The sequence below is a fragment of the Ictidomys tridecemlineatus genome, chromosome X (genome assembly GCF_052094955.1).
Source record: "Ictidomys tridecemlineatus isolate mIctTri1 chromosome X, mIctTri1.hap1, whole genome shotgun sequence".
Taxonomy (NCBI): domain Eukaryota; kingdom Metazoa; phylum Chordata; class Mammalia; order Rodentia; family Sciuridae; genus Ictidomys; species Ictidomys tridecemlineatus.
In genome coordinates this window covers 79,933,685-79,951,455 of record NC_135493.1, presented here as the reverse complement: position 1 = coordinate 79,951,455, position 17,771 = coordinate 79,933,685, and the positions used below count along the sequence as shown (strand labels likewise).

At 45.1% G+C, this 17,771-nt stretch overlaps 1 protein-coding gene across 5 annotated transcripts in view; it reads right to left on the bottom strand.

Annotated features, from left to right (window-relative positions):
• Positions 1-17,771, bottom strand: part of Iqsec2 (IQ motif and Sec7 domain ArfGEF 2) — an 83,599-nt gene that overhangs the window by 44,566 nt on the left and 21,262 nt on the right. For 3 of the 5 annotated variants that reach the window (XM_021719801.3, XM_021719802.3, XM_013364959.4), the window contains exon 2: positions 11,112-11,141. The exons of 1 other annotated variant lie outside the window; for it this stretch is intronic. In XM_021719801.3, coding sequence (XP_021575476.1) covers positions 11,112-11,141 — 30 coding nt within the window. Of the gene's footprint in view, positions 1-11,111; positions 11,142-11,459; positions 11,467-17,771 lie in introns of those variants that run through there. One more of the 5 variants, XM_078034761.1, reaches the window with a different exon arrangement.

Here is a 17,771-nt window from a genome sequence, read left to right as displayed (position 1 = left end):
TATGGCAAAACAAACCTCAGCTGGGCCCCCTATGTGCACCTCCACTGGAATTTCCCAGAGCACCCTGAGAAGTTTGTGTCACTAGGTCTCTTCTGTAGACAAAGCGGAGATGGAGAGAGGTTCAGTACCAGGGGCAGAACCACAAGATCAGGACCTAGCTTGGCCACTCCCAAATCTGGAATATGTCCCCTTGGCTGTTTCACTGTGAATACAGAAATCTTTCAATAGAAGCTTTTCACAAACATCCTAATTTTTAGCATGGTTAAAGAGACTATATTTAGGAGGTATTCTGGGACACTCCACATCAAGTAAAATTCAGATCACCCATTTGGAATATCAAGATGGGGCCCTGGCCAATATTCCTTACCACTGTAATAAACTCTCACTTTTTCTTGTGTTGTTCTCTAGAATGGCCTAGAGAAATGTTCCCTAAAGAGAAAAGTACAAATCAGAAGACACACCATTCACAATCAAGAGTCTGTTCCTCCAAGGAAGTTGCCCAGCCTAATTCTACAGATGGGCAACTGAGGCCTATAGAGGAGCAGAGTCTCACTGAAGTTCACAGGGCCAGCCTCACTAGGATCCAGGTGCCCTGGTTCCTTTCCTACCCACCACAGTAATCTCTCTCCTCCATATAGGTGGCACTGGGTAAGGGAGAGAACCACTGGGGTCTGAAGAAGGTGAGGCTCCTGAAGAGGACCACAGATACAGCTCAGAGCTCTCCTGTCCTTTCATGGCCTCAGAGCCCAGGCCCCTGGCTGTTTTGAGCAGAAGGTGGCCCTGGGAGGGGCCAGAAGGTCAGTGATCTAGAAGAAATAGGAGCTGACAGGCAACAGGCCAGCCTTCCTGCCTCCCTGCCGAGGCAGCTGCTTCCTCTCCAGAAAGCCAAAGCTGCTGAGAAAGGCAGGCCCTCCGGACCACCGCAAGGTTGGCATCTGTGGGCCCTTTGTGGCCTCCTCTCCCTCTGCCTACCCTCTAAAGCCCAGCCCTCAGGGCTCTGGCCTCAGCCTCTGCTTTGTGTTCTCTCTGAGAGCAATTTTTCTAGCTCTCACACAGCAGCTCACCTTGAGCCCATTTGCAGTTATCACCTTACAGGCTTTACCTCTGTCCCAGACTTTCCTCTTGGCTTGACAGGAGTTAAGAAACAGGAATTCTAGTCCTGCCTCTAAGGCTGATGCAGTGTGACCTCTGGCAAGCCCCTTCCTCTCTCTGGTAAGACAAAACATCAACATGCTCTACAACTTTTTAACTGGGTAGCCCCTCTGAGGCTCAGTTTGTTCATCTATAGAAGAGGAATGGCAATTCTTAACATATGGGTTCTTATTAGGATTCAGTGAGATGAAATACGTACATCACTAAGAGTCTCAAGTTGAACCCAAAAGTTTGACTCCTTTCCCAGGGATATGGGGAGAACCATGAGTAGCCTGCTTGTTTTAGGGACGGGGAAAGAATTCTAGGAAAAGACACCTTAATCTGGAGTCACTTTTGGAATTTGAATATATCTGGGCCTGTTTTGTAGACTCATGGGATGATGCCCCAGGAGGCTGAAGAGAAAAAGGAATTGAGGATAAGGAGTTTGACCCAGTCACAGGGGCATGGGTGGAACCTTCATTTTCTTTATTCAATAGATACCATGGACCAAGCACTGTGCCAGGTGCTAGATATAGCACTAACTAAGGGTACACAATGTCCTGCTCTGATGAAACTTCCATCCATGTGAGAGGAAACAGATATTTACCAACTAATAAAATTAAACTAAGCAAAAAGTGACAGTTGCAAGGGAAGAGCATTCCAGGTAGAGGAAAGGACCTAGGCAAATGACCTGAGGTGCTACATCCAGGAACCGCAAAGAAGCCTATGTGGCTGAATGGGGAATCCAAAGGGGACAAGGTGAGACTGAAGATGTAGGTGGGGCCAGATCATGCAGAGCCTTGGAGGCCATACTAAGGGTTTCCTTATTTATATTAAGAGCATTCTGGAAGCCTGTGGTTCACAGATAGGCATGGAAAGGAGTATCTCTGATACCCCTGGAATTGTATTAAAAATATTATTCTTTGAGGAGAAAATATCAGTCTCTATCTTTCATTTGATCCTCAGAGACATTTGTGATCCCAAAGGATCTTTTTAACTTTTTAAATTTTTATTTATTTTTTGAGGTACTGGGAATTAAACCCAGCAGTACCCTACCACTGAGCTACATCCCCAGCCCTTTTTTATTTTTTATCTGGATACTGGGTCTGGCTAAGTTGGCCAGGGTAGTCTCGAACTTGCTATCCTCTTGCCTCAGCCTTCAGAGTCTCTGGGATTACAGGTGTGCACCACTATGTCCAGCTTGTGAAGCATCTCATAAGATTCCATGCACTAAGTGCCTAATGAATGACCCAGTGGCAGGCATCCTAGAACCTTCTGTGAGCTAGCTCTTATCTCCCACCTCCAGGTAGTCGCAGCCTTCCCCCTATCTTCAGCCTGTGCTCCTCCCAGACAGAAGTGCTTCCAATTCTCAGCCACATGCTGCTCCATGCCTCACTTTCAACTGTGCTTGCCCTCCAGGCCCCTACAGCCACCTCCTCACCTGGTTAGTCCCCCTTTATTCTTCAAAGTCAGCTACAGGTTGTACCTTCTGGGCTGCCCTGACCCCACCCCAGGCAGGGTGGGTCATTCCCTGGTGTCCTTCCATCCTGCTCTTCTTTAGGCCAGCTTCTCTTGACACTTTCTGTTCATATACTTGTTGCCTCTTCTCAGCTGGGAGTTCTATGAGGACAGGGGCATGACCCCTTAGTGTTCCCAGCACCCAGCATAGGGCACCCAGTCACATGTACATGTGGGAGACAGACAATACACATTAAGTGGAGAGTGCAGGATGGGTAGATGGACACTAGAGGGCACTGAGAACCCTGGACTCCAGTACTGACACTTACCAAGCCCACCCAAGAGGCACCCTGGGGCCAGGCATGCTGACAGTGTCTCCAGGCACCAAGAAATATGGAAACTCTGCCACTGCATCCTGCAGCTCACTGGCTCCAAGCCTAACTGACTGAGGTCCCAGTTCCAGCCTCCCAATGTACCTTCTGTCCTTTTTCTAGACTCTTTCTCATGACAGCCCCATCTCACTACACATATTTAGTTCCTCATAAATGCAGGTGCCAAACACTCCTTCCAGTTCTGGCCTGCAACGCCATCCACTTTGCCTTGCCTCATGCCACGCCATCCCCTGGCTAACTTCTACTCATCTTCCAAGTCAAAGCTTGGATGTCAGCTTGGAGAAGCTTCCCTGACTCTCAGGCTGGGTTGGACACACTTCCATAGTACACCCATGACACCCTATACTTCCCCTATAATTGTGGATAATTGTCTGTTTCCTGACCAGACTATGTGCTCCATCAGAGCAGGGTCCATCACTCTATTTATTATTCACTACCCTACTAATCCCATCATATCAACTGGCACTTTGTAGGTACTCAATAAATCATGCTTGAATGAAGGAATAAATGAATGGAGAGATGAATGGATGACTTCAGGGAAGTTGCTTTACCTCTCTAGGCATCCATTTCCCTACCTGTAAATCACCCCTACTTGGCAGGGTAACCACAGGATTAAAGATAATGTGTGTCAAGTGTTCCCTAACAGTGCCTGAAATATAGTAGATATTTTCTGAATCAAAGTGATTATTCATATTTGGCACAATAAAAATAAAGGAGGAGGAGGAGTTGAAGGAGACTCTGCCCTGAGTCTGGGATAATTTCTCCCACTTAGTTTTACGATTTATATACAGAAGATGGCTTTAACAGTAATAATAAATTGGTCATTTTTATTAAAATAACAACAGCAATTTATTATGTGCCAGGCCAGAAACAGAAGGCCCCCAAGGAGGTAGTGGGAAGACTCTTAGACTCAGTCAGAGGATGTGAGGCCAGAGCTGTGGGCATTGGCCTTGCGTCTGGAGACCAGTTATTAGTAGCACAGCTGGTTCCTAACTCTTTACTCATAGGTGAAAACTTGTCTAAGGGGTCATTAATACCCTCTGTAATTAATGTAAAAACTGCAGGGTTTGTATTAATGGAAAAATAAGCTGAAGCGTCAAGCTGATAATATTGATAATATGTGCTTTTAATTATATACTACAAATAATTATAAATTCAGTGACTGCACTAATAAAACAGAAAAATTCCTGAAGCAATCAAGATCTTGGTAGCAGCTACCATCAGTAGCATTATGCCAGTTGTTCTGAGGCTATAAAAATCACCACAAACCAGGAGCAATGATAATATTCACTGTGTATTTAAAAGTTACTTTGACATAAAATAAGAGGACAGGGTGGCTCAATGGTGGAGCATATGCTTAGCATGCACAAGGCCCTAGGGTTTAACTCCCAGAATACACAAAAAAGTAAAAAGAAGACAGTTTTAGCTAAAACCGCGTATTTTGATGCAAGAGCACTTGAAAACAATTCAAGAACTTGAAAACAAAATGAGCTGAGGTTATCTTTGCAAAAAATTAGGAACTAAAACTTTGGTGGATGAGCAATCTTACAACTTTGGGCCTCTGAACAGGATACCCCTCCCCAGGCTCTGACTTTACTTGTGTACACATAAAAACTGTACTCACTGGAGAAGAAACACTAAGTGCTAAGTATTTTTTATGTATATGTGGCAGTAGCAGGGATGGAACCAAAGGCCTGACATATCCTACCACTAAGCTATGTCCCCAGCCCTTTTTATTTTGAGACAGGATCTTGCTAAATTGCTGAGGCTGGCCTTCAACTTGCGATCCTTCTGCCTCAACCTCCTAAGTAGCTGAGATTACTGGTGTGTACCAGTGCACCTGACTAAATGTTGAGTATTTTACCTCTCTACTCTCACCCACTTCAAAGAGAATCAAATCCGACATATAGCCTCTTGCTGCCTTATATTACAATTGGTTGGATGAACTCAGTGCAGTCAGATGGGGTAGACTCTGAAGCTGGAAGGTCACATAGCTTCCAAGTTGGCAGCCACGTTAGTCATGTGATAGCAGAGGAAGCCGGTACAGAGAGAGAAATGAAAAGGAAATGACAGGGACTAGGTAAGCTGTGTGTGTGAGACACACACAAACACACACACACACACACACACACACACACACACACACGATATGGGCTCAGGAGATGCAGAGAGTAAGAGTGCAATCTTGGTCCTTGACATTCAGGTCTCATTTCCAGCTGGCAAGAGACCTGGCAGTACTTCATTTACTGTTCTTAGATTCTATGAGATGTAGCCTCACAACAGTGCCCCCCTTTATTCTTGAGCTAGTTTGAGTGGGCTTCTGTTCCCTGCAGCAAAATGTACCCAGACTAAGACAAGTGAAAATTGGGAATATAAGTGCTGGGCTTGCATAAGCAAAAACCCATATAGAACACTTATGTTGGGAGGGGCAAATGCAATTATATGGTATTTGTGTTTGTTCATTCAAAAGCTCCCGCATTTCCTGACACTTACTGCCACAGCCACATACTATGGCCACGCAGTCACACACTAACTTTCAGTCACATGCCAAAACAAATGCAGCAACCACCAGATATGTTTGTATGCAGATACCCTGATGTGCATGGCCACACGCCAGCATGCGACATTGCCCTGACTTTTCACAGCCGTACTGACACAGAGCCTCTCTGACATGCAGCGATGCACACCCACACACATGAACACAGTGGCACTGCCCGTAAGGCTCAGGGCAGGAGTTGAAGCTTGACTGGGCTCTGCACAGCCTCCCTCCCCAGCTGCCAAGTGACTCATCCCCAGGGCTGCTAATTAAAGCCAGGACAGAGGGGACAGAGGCAAGGGGAGGGGAAGAGAGGGAAGGCAAGTTTATTTTGGTGCCAACCAGGCACTCAGCCAGCTTAGGGGTCACCCACTTCCTGGGGCTGGGCCAGGCGGGGGCAGGAGAACACAAAGAGGAAAGGGAGGAGAAGAAGAACCTTTTGCTCCTTCTCACTCCTCTGAAGCTTCCTGGAAAGGTACCTGCTTTGGGAAAATTTCCCCAGCTCACCCCACTTCTTGCCTTCTCCATCACACTGTCAGAATCCAGCTTGACCCTTCCAGATTCTTGTCCTTACACTTTGGCTATACACCTCATCAGCACACTCCCATATGAACTTTTCAGAGCTGGCTCATCTGTCTGTAGCAACCCCAGACTGGGAGCTCCCTGTGGGCAGGGACCATGGTTGCCTGCTTCCATTCCCCCTGTGGATTGCCCAACACAGGCTTGCTACATAGGGAATGCTCTGTTTATGCCTCGGGAACATAACTGAGTCAACTCCAGGGTAGTGTGGTGATCATAAATCTGATGGTTTGGATTCCTACCTTAATTCTACCATGGGATAAATTATTTTCATTTTCTAAGCCTTAGTTTGCTCATCTGTAAAATGACAACACCATATGCCCTATAGGATTGTTGTGAAGAAGAGAGACTGCAGGTAAAGTGCCCAGCATGGTACCTGATGTACAGTAGCTTTAGCCATCACTCAATAAGCTCTGCAGCTGCTGATTATCCCCACCTCAAGCCTGAGGTAGCAGCAATTATACAGAGCCAAATCCATACTTGGCTCCACCAGACAGTACCTGTGGGACCTCCAGCAAGTCCCATAAGCTCTCAGAATATTGTCTCATATGTAAAATGGAGATTCACAATATGTCACCATAAATTTACTAGAAAGAGCTGAGTCTGTCAAGTGTACTGTGTGGAGCCCAATTCAGAAGCTGCTCAATAAATTACAGCAGTAATTCCTAAGGCTAATAGGAGGGACTCAGACCTATGAGGCCAGAGAAGCCCAGGAGAGAAGAAGTGGTCAGGGTAGGTAATGGCAGTCAGGGCAGGATTTCCAGAGCAAGCAGTACAGAAGTTGTCCCCCCAACCCTGTACACACCTCAACAGCCATTCAGCAAGCAATAAGTGACAAGGTTCCAGGCAAACGAAGCAGTAGGAATAGAGAGAGCTTGGGCAGGGTGGGCAGCTGGGCTGAGTTGAACAGGCAGTAGCATGGGAGGGAAGAATTGGACACAGCTGGGGTGACTCTGGGGACTGGTGGTATGTTAGACATGTGAATGGGGAAAGCCATGGAAGGGCCATAAAGGCTAGGCCATCTCTGATTGCCAGGAGGTCAAAACAAGGAAGAATCTTCCAGATTATCTAATCCAAACTCTGGTTGGACAGATGGGGGCACTGAGGCCCAGAGTGGGAGGCCTCCTCTGGGAATAGAGCCAGCAGTGGCTCCTCCTCCCACTTCTCCTCCCTACTGCAGCGACTCCAGTTGCCATGGGGACGTCCCTGGCTCCGCGGGTGTCAGTGGCTCCCCCACCCCCTCCCTCCTTCCCTAGCAACAGGCCACCTCCTCCGGCTCTCATCCTTGCGTGCCTAGCAACCCCAGCCTGGTCCCCCCACCCCCAGTTCCAGCCTGACCCCTCACTGCCTGCCAGTGGAGCTGCTGGAACTGGGCTACTGGGCTCCGTCATCTTTGGTGAAGGGATCAATCAAGCCCCTCCTTCCCTGTCTGTTTTCAAGTTCTGCACTTCCCCATATTTTTTCCGCTTGACTCTACAACATAAAACAATGGATTGGATTAGGGAAGGACAGAGGGCACTGCAATTCCTTGAGCCACTGTTTTATGCTGAGCACTGCTTTAAGTTCTCTCATCAACTCAGAGAAGTCAGAATTACCATTCCCATTTTACCAAAGAGAAACTAAGGACCAGAGAAGTTAAGTGCCTTCAAAGAGCACAAAGCTAGGAAGCAGGCTTTGTGATTCTGAGCCAGGGCCAGTTCTTCTCTAGACTTTGGCTTAAGGTGACTTTATGTCTGACAACTATTCTAGAATCTATGGGAAGTCCAAGCACCTAACTCTGCCCACTGCCCTCCCCCATCACCAGCTGTTCAGCTCTAATTAGACTCTACACTTCCTCTGGCACCCAATACTTAGAAGCCCTCAGGCCTGGGCCCTGCCTTAGGTGGTTTGCAGTCCACCTATCCTGCTCACTCCTTGCTGTGCAGGTTTCACAACAGCAGAGCCCTAGCCCCTCTCTCCGGTGTTTCTTTTACTTTTTCTTTTTCTTTGTTTTTGTTTTGTTGGTATTGGGGATTGAACTCAGGGGTGCTTTACCATTGAGCTACATCCCCTTGTGATTTTTATTTTGAGAAAGGGTCTCACTAAATTGTTGAGGGGCTTGCTAAGTTGCTCAAGCTGGCCTTGAATTTGTGCTCCTCCTTACTCAACTTTCCAAATTACAGATGCCATCATGTCTCGCTTCCTTGGTGTTTCTTCTAACCCTTCTCTGTGTGTACACACACACATGCACACACATGCACACACACATACTTACTGGATGAGGAAATGAGTTCTAAGGGACAAACAGGTTTGTCCAATCACATAACTAGAAAGCAACCTAGCCAAAAATGGAGCCCTCTGCCTGGATCCAAAGTTTCTACCTTTTTTTTTATGCTACAGAGCTTAACCTCTCCCCAACCTTTCTCAGCTCCCCCCCAATGATAGAAAGTATCTGTGACCCATCCTTGACCACAGTTCTGAACTTTAATTTTTTTCCTGCCCAAATCTTCTGTTTCAGCCTAAATGACTGCTCCCTGTCCTTAAACATACACCTTGCTTTCCTATGCACACTAATTCCATTTCCAGGAGAGAGAGTGTGTGTGTGTGTGTGTGTGTGTGTGTGTGTGTATCTCTATCTATCTATCTATCTATCTATCTATTTATCTATCTCCAGAAGACCTCCCTGACCCCTAACTGTGGTAAACTCAGGAATTTACACATGGGGCCTGAGAGCATCCTTAGAAGGTCCTATACAGTCCTGGTTCCCAGGTAAAGAATCTTTCCACCATGTTTGCAAGATCTTGCCCCATAATGTTATTGTTTCAGTCCTTCCTGTGGCCCAGGTTTGACCCTTACTTCCCTACCTGCTGAGTCCCAAAAGCCTCTATAGTCTCCTTGACCAAGCACCCAGGATGGATGCCCAAGAAGCAAGTATTAGAAAAACCAACACTGGCTTTAGAGCCAGAAAGCCAAGGTCTGAATCAGAGAAATGCCATCCTGCCCATTACTCTTCTTTCCTTGGGCAAGGCATTAACCTTCTCACAACCTCCTTTTCCTCATCAGTAAATCAGGAATCAGAATCCATGCCTAATAGGGCTGCTGTGAGCACTAAATAAGATCATATTCAGAGTTCTTAGTGTGTGAGGAATCAATGATAATTGCTATGATTACTAATATTAGCATGAGGATGAGGATGATTATTATTATCTGTAAGGCTGTTGAGAGCTCCCACGGTGATTGTGTGGGCAGGGCTGTGGGCTTGATGCCAGGCAGACCTGGGTTTGAATCCTGGTTCAGCCACATATTAGTTGTGTGACTATAGGCAAAAATCCATAACCATCCTGAGCCTTAGTTTCTTCAACTGTAAAACACTGATAAGGCCAGCCCAGGTTCCACCTACAGTGTCACTGGGAGGATCAAACAAAAGAAAGTTCATGACAACTTCTGTAAGTCGTAAAGGCCCAACATAAGTCATCACATGACTTATGATTATGATTATTATTAAATACCCTGAGCTATAGATCTCAGAAACTCCCGTGGCAGGAAGAGGTAAGAACCAGAGGCACCCTGAAGCTGATTCCTCAACAAGTAGCAGGCACATCATTAGGAGCCCTGGGCTCAAGGTCAGTTCAGGTTACCTTTTCCCAAATCCATAATGGGATGGTGAGATCCATGTCCTTTTCCAGACAAGTGCCTTCCTAAGTGCTAGAACAAGCTGTGCCTATGCCATGCTCCTTGGCTGCATGCTGGGACTAATTATAGCTCACCATATACCCCTTTCCTGGACACCAGGGCTGATTGTGTCCATCATGTTCCCCCTGCTTTCACACTGACCTCACTGTGTGTCTATCCCACAGCTCTGACCTTGGCCCAATGTGTTCAACACAGAACCCCTGCCTGGGACGCTAGGATAGGTGTCTTATATCTCTGTCTGTGTGCTGGCATCCTCTTCCTCCAGCCCATATCCACTGTCTGGATGACAGGACCTGAACTGCTGCATATGGCTGGGCAAACTGTGCCCTACACAAGGGGTAACAGCCAAGACGGCATGAGTGGGGGCTGATATCTAACCTTTGCTATGCTCACGAAGCTGGGAAGCCTGGTGAGATGGCTCAGAGGTAAAGGAACATTTTTTCCAATTGATCCCAATCAGAAGGGATGCTCCTGAAAGGGACATCTTTTTTCTATTCTTCACAAAGGTGCTATATATGCTAGTGGTAGCCCTGGCTGGGACTAACTGTCCCCATCCTGTGCCTCTGGCTGCCTGGACCCATCTCATCTCAGAGGTCCATCCCATAGTCCATAGCCTGGAAGCTAAGACTGATTGGGCCCTATCCTGAGCCCCCCATCATTCCCAAAATAATCCTTATATTTGACACTTCTGCCTTCATGAGGTTTCTGATGGTTGAAGCCTGGGGAATACACAAAGAGCCCTTGCCTCTATCCCAATTTTCCTCCTGCCTACTCAAGTGGCAATTGATTCTACCTTTAAAACTTACTGAATCTTATAAACGTTTTAACCAAGCAAAAAAAAAAAAAGTTTACTTGTCACAATGATATGTTTTTCTAATGTCTAGGATGTGTCATATCCAAAGTCCACCTAAATCCCACTACTCAGGGCTGACATAGTTCAGGGTAGGAACAAGAACACTAAATTAGGTAAGCCCTACATTCATCATACCCTCTTCTCCTGAGAGGAGAAGGTGGTAAAGGTCCCAGGTCCAGAGCTGATCTCTCCGGAGATCAGCTTTCATATCTGGCCAGCTCCTATGAGCCCCTGAAGTGTTCAGCCAAGCCCCTGAGTCAGCTAGGGTCAGAAAAACTGAAGAACAGTCTACAACCCCCTCCCAAGACCTGCCACATTCACCCTGCCCTCCCACTCCACTCTGCTCCACACCCACCCCTAATATTAATGGGGAAAGAACCCTGGAGTTGGTCCCTATCCCTGCCCATGGATCCCAAAGTAAGAAATTAGAGGCTCCCACCCCATGCCCGGCCCAATTTCCCAACTACTACTAAAGAAAGGAGGTACTGACCTGACAGTTCTGGAATTCTCACCATCAGATCTGAAAGGGAAACAGAAAGAAAAAAAAAACACAGTCAACATGTGCTTTCTGCTTTCTTCCCCTGCCCTATGTAGTGCCCTTGAGGCCTAATGCATGTTGATGGAAATGAGATAAAGGGTATTCCATTCATGCAGAGAGAATAGCAGGTGCAAAGGCTGTGAGATGGTTGAGATGACGAGTGCCTAGCCAGTTGGAGGAACATGGAGGAAGACAGGCTGGGGTGGAGTGAGCAAGGGAAGGGTGGTCAGAGGTGAGATCAAAGAGGTACCCATAAATCAACAGCAGTGGGGCCTAATGGGTCATGGTGAGGAATGTGATTTTCTCTGGAGTGGCCTAATAAGCAGCCAGCAGCTGTGGGCAGGGGCAAAGCCTGAGCTTTAAACATAGAGACCTAGGCTCAGATATTGGCTCTACCACTTACCAGCCCCTTGACCTGGCAGGTCACTTCACCTCTCTGAGTCTGAGCCTCAGTCTCCCCATTTGTAACATGAGGTCGATCCTTGCAGAGCTGTTGGGATGATTAAGCCCTTTGGAACCCAGTAGACAAATGCCAGGTATTATTAACAACATAGAAGAGGCTTTGCCAATTGCCTGGCCCAACCTGCTTATTTTCCGGATGAAGAGAATGGAGCCAAGGGGGTAAATGAGTCAGCTGCTGGGTTCCTTTCTACTACACTGGTCTGCCTTCTTCATTGTGAGGCCCCTCAGAGACAAAGGGAGCACAACAGAAGAGAATGCAGTGGGGGACAGCTCTGAGGGAAGCAAGGAAATGAGTGAAATGTGAACCACTCCCCTCCCCTCCAGCTACTCCTCCCTAAAAGGAATGTATGAGTGTGTGTGTTTGTGTGTGTGTGTGTTGTGTGCATGTGTGTGTCTGTGTGGAAGAGAGAGAGAGATGGTACCCGTGTGTGTTCGACTCTTCATGTACTTGTGTGTGTCTGTGTGTGGACATGTACTGTGTAAGGGAAATTAGGGAAGAGGAGCTGGTAAACTGGGGGTAGGGAAGGGGAGGAGGGCCAGGGACCATGGAAATGAGACAGTCTGGGAACTTGTCTTCCTCTTCCCCCTGGTAGTCTTCATCCTCCCTCTACCCCAGGCCTCCTGCCCTCTCCCAGGCTGGGCTGTAAAAGAACACAGAGGTAAACACATTATAGGCTCTTTCCTCAGCTGAGAGAGCCAAGATATGACTAGTGGCAGGAAGTCCCATCTTTAACTATGCTGAGTGCCAAAGGACAAAAGGATACACAGGGAGGGAGATGGAGCTTGAGAGAGAGCATCTGTTGAAAGGGTGAATGGAGGCCCCGTGAGTGAGGTGGGGCAGGTAAGCATCAGGGTGTCAGGTGAGTACAGCACTTCCAGTTTGACTGTTTCCCAGCCATATAATCCTGGGGAAGTCACCTCACCACATGAAGCCTCAGTTTTTTCACTTGTAAAAGGGGTGGGTGTGGGGGCAGTGGTGAAAATCCCTCCCTTTATGGTGTGGCTTTGAGGCTTAACAGCATCTGGCACAAGTGCATGCTCATCTGATAACAGTGACACCAACTTTTAATCATTTAAGCCCCCAAAGGAACATAGGAGCAGAGCCATGGAATACCTTTATTAAAACTTTCTATCTCACTCTGTAGTAGCAAGATTGCTTCTGAGGCCTGGCCCAATTATTCTCAGGTACCAAGTCTGAGGGGCCCTTCAATGACTTCCCAATTGCCCTCAGAATAGAGGCTGAGCCTTTCAACTTCTGTCCCTAACACTAACCCTCTGCTCTAGATAGGCTGATCTCTTCACTACCCACTTACCCCCAAACCCAGCACACATTTATTTAATCTACTAGGCCCTAACCTGGAAAGACAACTCATCAAGAAGCTCATGGACTGGCCACTTGCCCACATTCATTTTAGGGATTAAGCAATGTATAAAATCACCTTCTTCATCGTCACAAACAATCATTGAGCACTTACAATTTACCAGGTACAGTGTTAGGCTCTTTTCATAAATTATTTCCTTTGATATACAAAGTCGGGATTAATCTTCCAATTTTAAGATGATGAAACTGAGACTCAGAGATGCTGAAGTGACTTGCCCAAGGTCACACAACTAGAGGAGTTTGTAGTGAACCCCAAAGCTCAGGCTCCTACCACATTTCACTGTACCAGTAGCTCAATACCACTTCGTTCCCCAGTATCAAGCCAGAGGTATTGACAGACCCTTCCTCTCCATCATTCATTCTTCTGAGAGACTCTCAGATATATACCTCTGCTCCCAAAGCATTGGGAGTTACAGTTACAGTTCTCAAGATGATAGTGAAGAAGAGAAAGAGCTCCAGGCCACAATGCAGTGTGAAGTAGCCAATTCTTACTGTAGTTTGATTCTTATTAGTTTGAGAAGACGACAGCACCATATGACTCTCAATGTAGGGATACAGCTCACCTGAGAGGTCTATCATTCTTTATGCATTTAGTATGTTACAAATAGACAACAATCATCAATGCAGTGCTATCCTACCCCTCTTCATGGGCCAATGCCCTGCCAAATGGTCAATCTACCTTCTACTTCATGAAGCTGGGCCACTATTCTGGAAGGCAGAATAGACTGGTAGAAAGAAGTTGGGTTTGATTTATGACTCACTCCCTAACTGACAGCGTAGACTTGGGCAAATCAATTCTCTCTGAACCTTGGTTCCTCATCTACAAAATGATAGGGCCATGTTAGTTAAGTTACAAGTAACCTTCAGACTTTAAAATTTAGTTTTTTCAGAACCCCAGGTTTATCTCTTTTATCAACTAGATTCAGCTGTCCACATATAGAAATGCAAAGACCTAGGGACCAAATCCCCTTTTGTTATCCATGTAAGTAGAAGAAATCAATTTCTCCTGCTGATCCCCAAAGCCTTCTAATAAAAGGCCACTTAAGACCCCAAGATTCTCATGATTTGGATTTATCATTCCCATGCTCAGTAGTGATGCTCAATAAACAGTAATTTATTGAGGCCATTGGGTATAGTAACTGTATTTTCTGAGCCAAAAACTTGGGCATGTATTCTGCCCAAGAATTTTGATGTTATGGCTTCCAGGTCTGAGAGGCAATCTGAAGATGGAAGAATAAATCGCAGAATCTCAACAGTTCCTGAATTTTTAGGGAACTTACAGAGATGACAATGCAGAACAGCTGAAAAGACTAGAGGCTCTCAGGATGCCACACTGGAGTTTCTGTCCTTGCCTGCAGACTAGATTCCCTGCTCCAGTTTTGATTCTCCAAATCAAGTATAAACAACAACTGGGTGAACAACATGGTACCTCTCCCCAAGAACCTGGAATTAGATACAAAGTTGTCTTCTGAAAGCTAAACTAATTAAACAAAACAAAAGCATCAGAAACAAGATATGCAGAGGCACCCAAATGAGACAGATGTCTTCAAGCCAGGATTTGAGCAATGTGTCTAAAAGATCATGTGTCCAGGGATGAGGGTGTGATTCAGTGGGAAAGCACTTGCCTCATGAGTGTAAGGCCCTGTGTTTGATTGCTAACACACATGTGCGTGCGCGTGCACGTGCGCGTGTGCGCGCACACACACACACACAGATTGTGTGTCCAACAGAAAAGAGGTTGGACGTCAATGAAAACAGCCTGGGGATGTGACTCAGAGATAGACCACTTGCCTGGTATGCATGAAGCCCTGAGTTCAATCCCAGTACTGAAAGAGAGAGACAGAGAGAGAGAGTGCACGCGCACGCGCGCGAGAGAGAGCATGAGACACACACACACACACACACACATACACACACACACACACACACACACACACACACACACTTGAAGGGCAACTGTGAACAAAGATCTTCCCAAGAGTGTCCTGAGAAAAGAGGTACCCTGGCCCAGGGATCATGCAGTTCTCTCCAAAAGCTGACAACCAGCCCTCAGTAGCCAGGCATCTTCCCTCCCAAGCTGACTGCATGTGTCTTCCATGAACAACTCCTTTTTCATCAGGACTGAGAGAAAGGAACATTCTAAAGCACAAATCAGTTGATGTACTTCTCCTGCTTTGAACATTCAATAACTTCTTCAAACACACAGAGATCAAGCTCTGCCTCAATAAAACTCTTAAATCTCTCACTCTACCCTCCCCCTGCCTTTTGAGCACACCTAGTATTTGCTCTCTGGAACACACTTGACCCTCTTTATTTAATTTTTTAAAGTTTTATTTGTTTTTAAATGATTTTTAATTGTATTGAAGTAATACATGAACATGGTTTTAAAAGTCATATTGTAAAGGATCTTAACTTTTTAAGTAATTTTTTTCTAAATTACTTTTCATATTCCTAAAATATGTGTTCATATCACTAATTCATTTTTGGCCTTATCTTATATGTCTTTTGCTTTGTTTTGTTTTTCAGATGGGGTCTCACTGTGTTTCCCAGGCCAGCCTTTAACTCCTGGATTCAAGTGATCCTCCTGCCTCAGCCTTCCTAATAGCTGGAACTCCAAGCACACATGCTACCATGACTGGCTTGTGTGTCCTTTTTTCTTTGTTTCTTTCTTTTTTATTTTTATTTATTTTATAATACTGGGAGTCAAACCCAGAGCCTTGCACATACTAGGCACTGAACTATCCCCCAGACCTTGTGTGTCCTTTTCTAATTTTATTTTTTTTAAATTTTCATGTTTTTTGAAACATAATAGTGGAATTAACTGTTTCACATTCATACATGCTTGCTTAATTTTATTTTTTTTACCAAAGTAACACATGTCTATAGAATTTCAAGTCACATAACACTGCAGGATTATAAGGAAAAACACAATTCCCTGCTATATCCTTCCTCACTCCCAGTGGCCACTCTCAAAGGCGATGGATCCCTTTCCAATTCTTTTCACTGCTTTTTCAGTATTTACCCCCTCATTTCTAAAGAACACACATGCCAATTTATTTCCTAATATTTTTTTCAGTTTTCTAAATTATGTCCTGAATTCCTACTGTGCAGTACAATATTAGAACCTTCTCATGCATACTACCACCACCATGAGTCTTTAAATGCTGTTTTATATGCATTACAGAATGGTGACCATTTTCATTCATTCCAGTTGTCATGCAGGTACACATGTGCCCTCCCCTCATTCCACCATTAGACTTACATCACAAAGTCTGAATTAAATCAATGTTGGTGGTTTACATTATAATGTCTGCATAGATACTAACACAGGTTGAGTATACCTTATCCAAAAAGCTTAAGACCAGAAGTGTTTCAGATTTCTGATTTTTCCTGATTTGGGAATAACTGCATATAGTTAATGAGGTATCTTGGGGATAGGACCAAAGTCTAAACATGAAATTCATTTATGTTTTATAAATGCCTTATGAACAGACGCAAGATAATTCACACAAATTTTAACTAATTTCTGCATGAAACAAAGTTTCATGGAGTGAAATTTCCCACTTATGGCATCATGTCACTGCTCAAAGATGGGAATTTGGGGGCATTTTGGATTTCAGATTTTTGCATTAGGAATGGTCAACTTGTAATGGATAAATCATATCATATATAATTGTATTTCCTTTCCCATACAATCTTTACTTTTTGTGGTATTGGGGACTGTAATTTTTTATTCTCCCTGTTAATGATCACTATTTTTGTTGTTGTTGTTGTTTGCTTAGTTCTCTTTATCAAATGATCAACTGCTCCCCAGATTCTGTCAGAAAGGCAATTCTCTTTTCAATATGTTGTGACATGGGGCTGGGTTTATGGCTCAGTGGTAGAGCACTTGTCTCACATGTGCAAGGCCCTGGGTTCGATCCTCAGCACCACATAAAAACAAATAAACAAAATAAAGGTATTGTGTCCAACTACAACTAAAAAATAAATTTAAAAAATATGTTGTGATACATCAAGTAATCCATTAGTTCATATTTTTCCCCTTAGAAATATCAATCCTTCTGCTGTGCTCAAAACTGGCTGCTCGGGGCTGGGGTTGTGGCTCAGTGGTAGAGTGCTTGCATAACATGTATGAGGCACTGGGTTCAATCCTCAGCACCACATAAAAATAAATATATAAAGGAATTGTGCCAATTTACAACTAAAAAAAAATGGCTGCTCTTCAGGTCTAACCAGGTCTTACCCTAAGACATTCTCCTCCATCATATGGGAATTCCTTTCACCTCTCTTCTATGTTGTACTTCTTGTTTTCTATTTTCTGTGACTTTTTTTCCCTGAGTTTATGTCCACATCTTGCTGGAGGACTTTCTCCAAAGTTTCTTAAGAAAGGAGGCATAGGACATAAAATATTTAGACCTTCCATGTGTGAAAATGTCTCTATCATTCCCTCACTCCTGATTCATAATTCAACTGAGTATAGACTTCTAGTTGGAAATTCTTTTCCCTCATAATATTGCAAAAAACTGCTCCATCATCTCCTAGCTTCCAGCACTGCTGTTGAGAAATCCAACATTATTTTTTCTTGATCCTTTTTATGTGATGCAGTTATTTTTCTCTAGAAGATTTTAGGATCTTCTCTTTCATCCCTGGTATTCTGCTGGGCATGGTGGCCCACACCTATATTCCCAGTGACTCAGGAGGCTAAGACAGAGGAGCACATGTTTGAGGCCAGCCTCAGCAACTTAGCGAGGCCTTAAGCAACTTTGCAA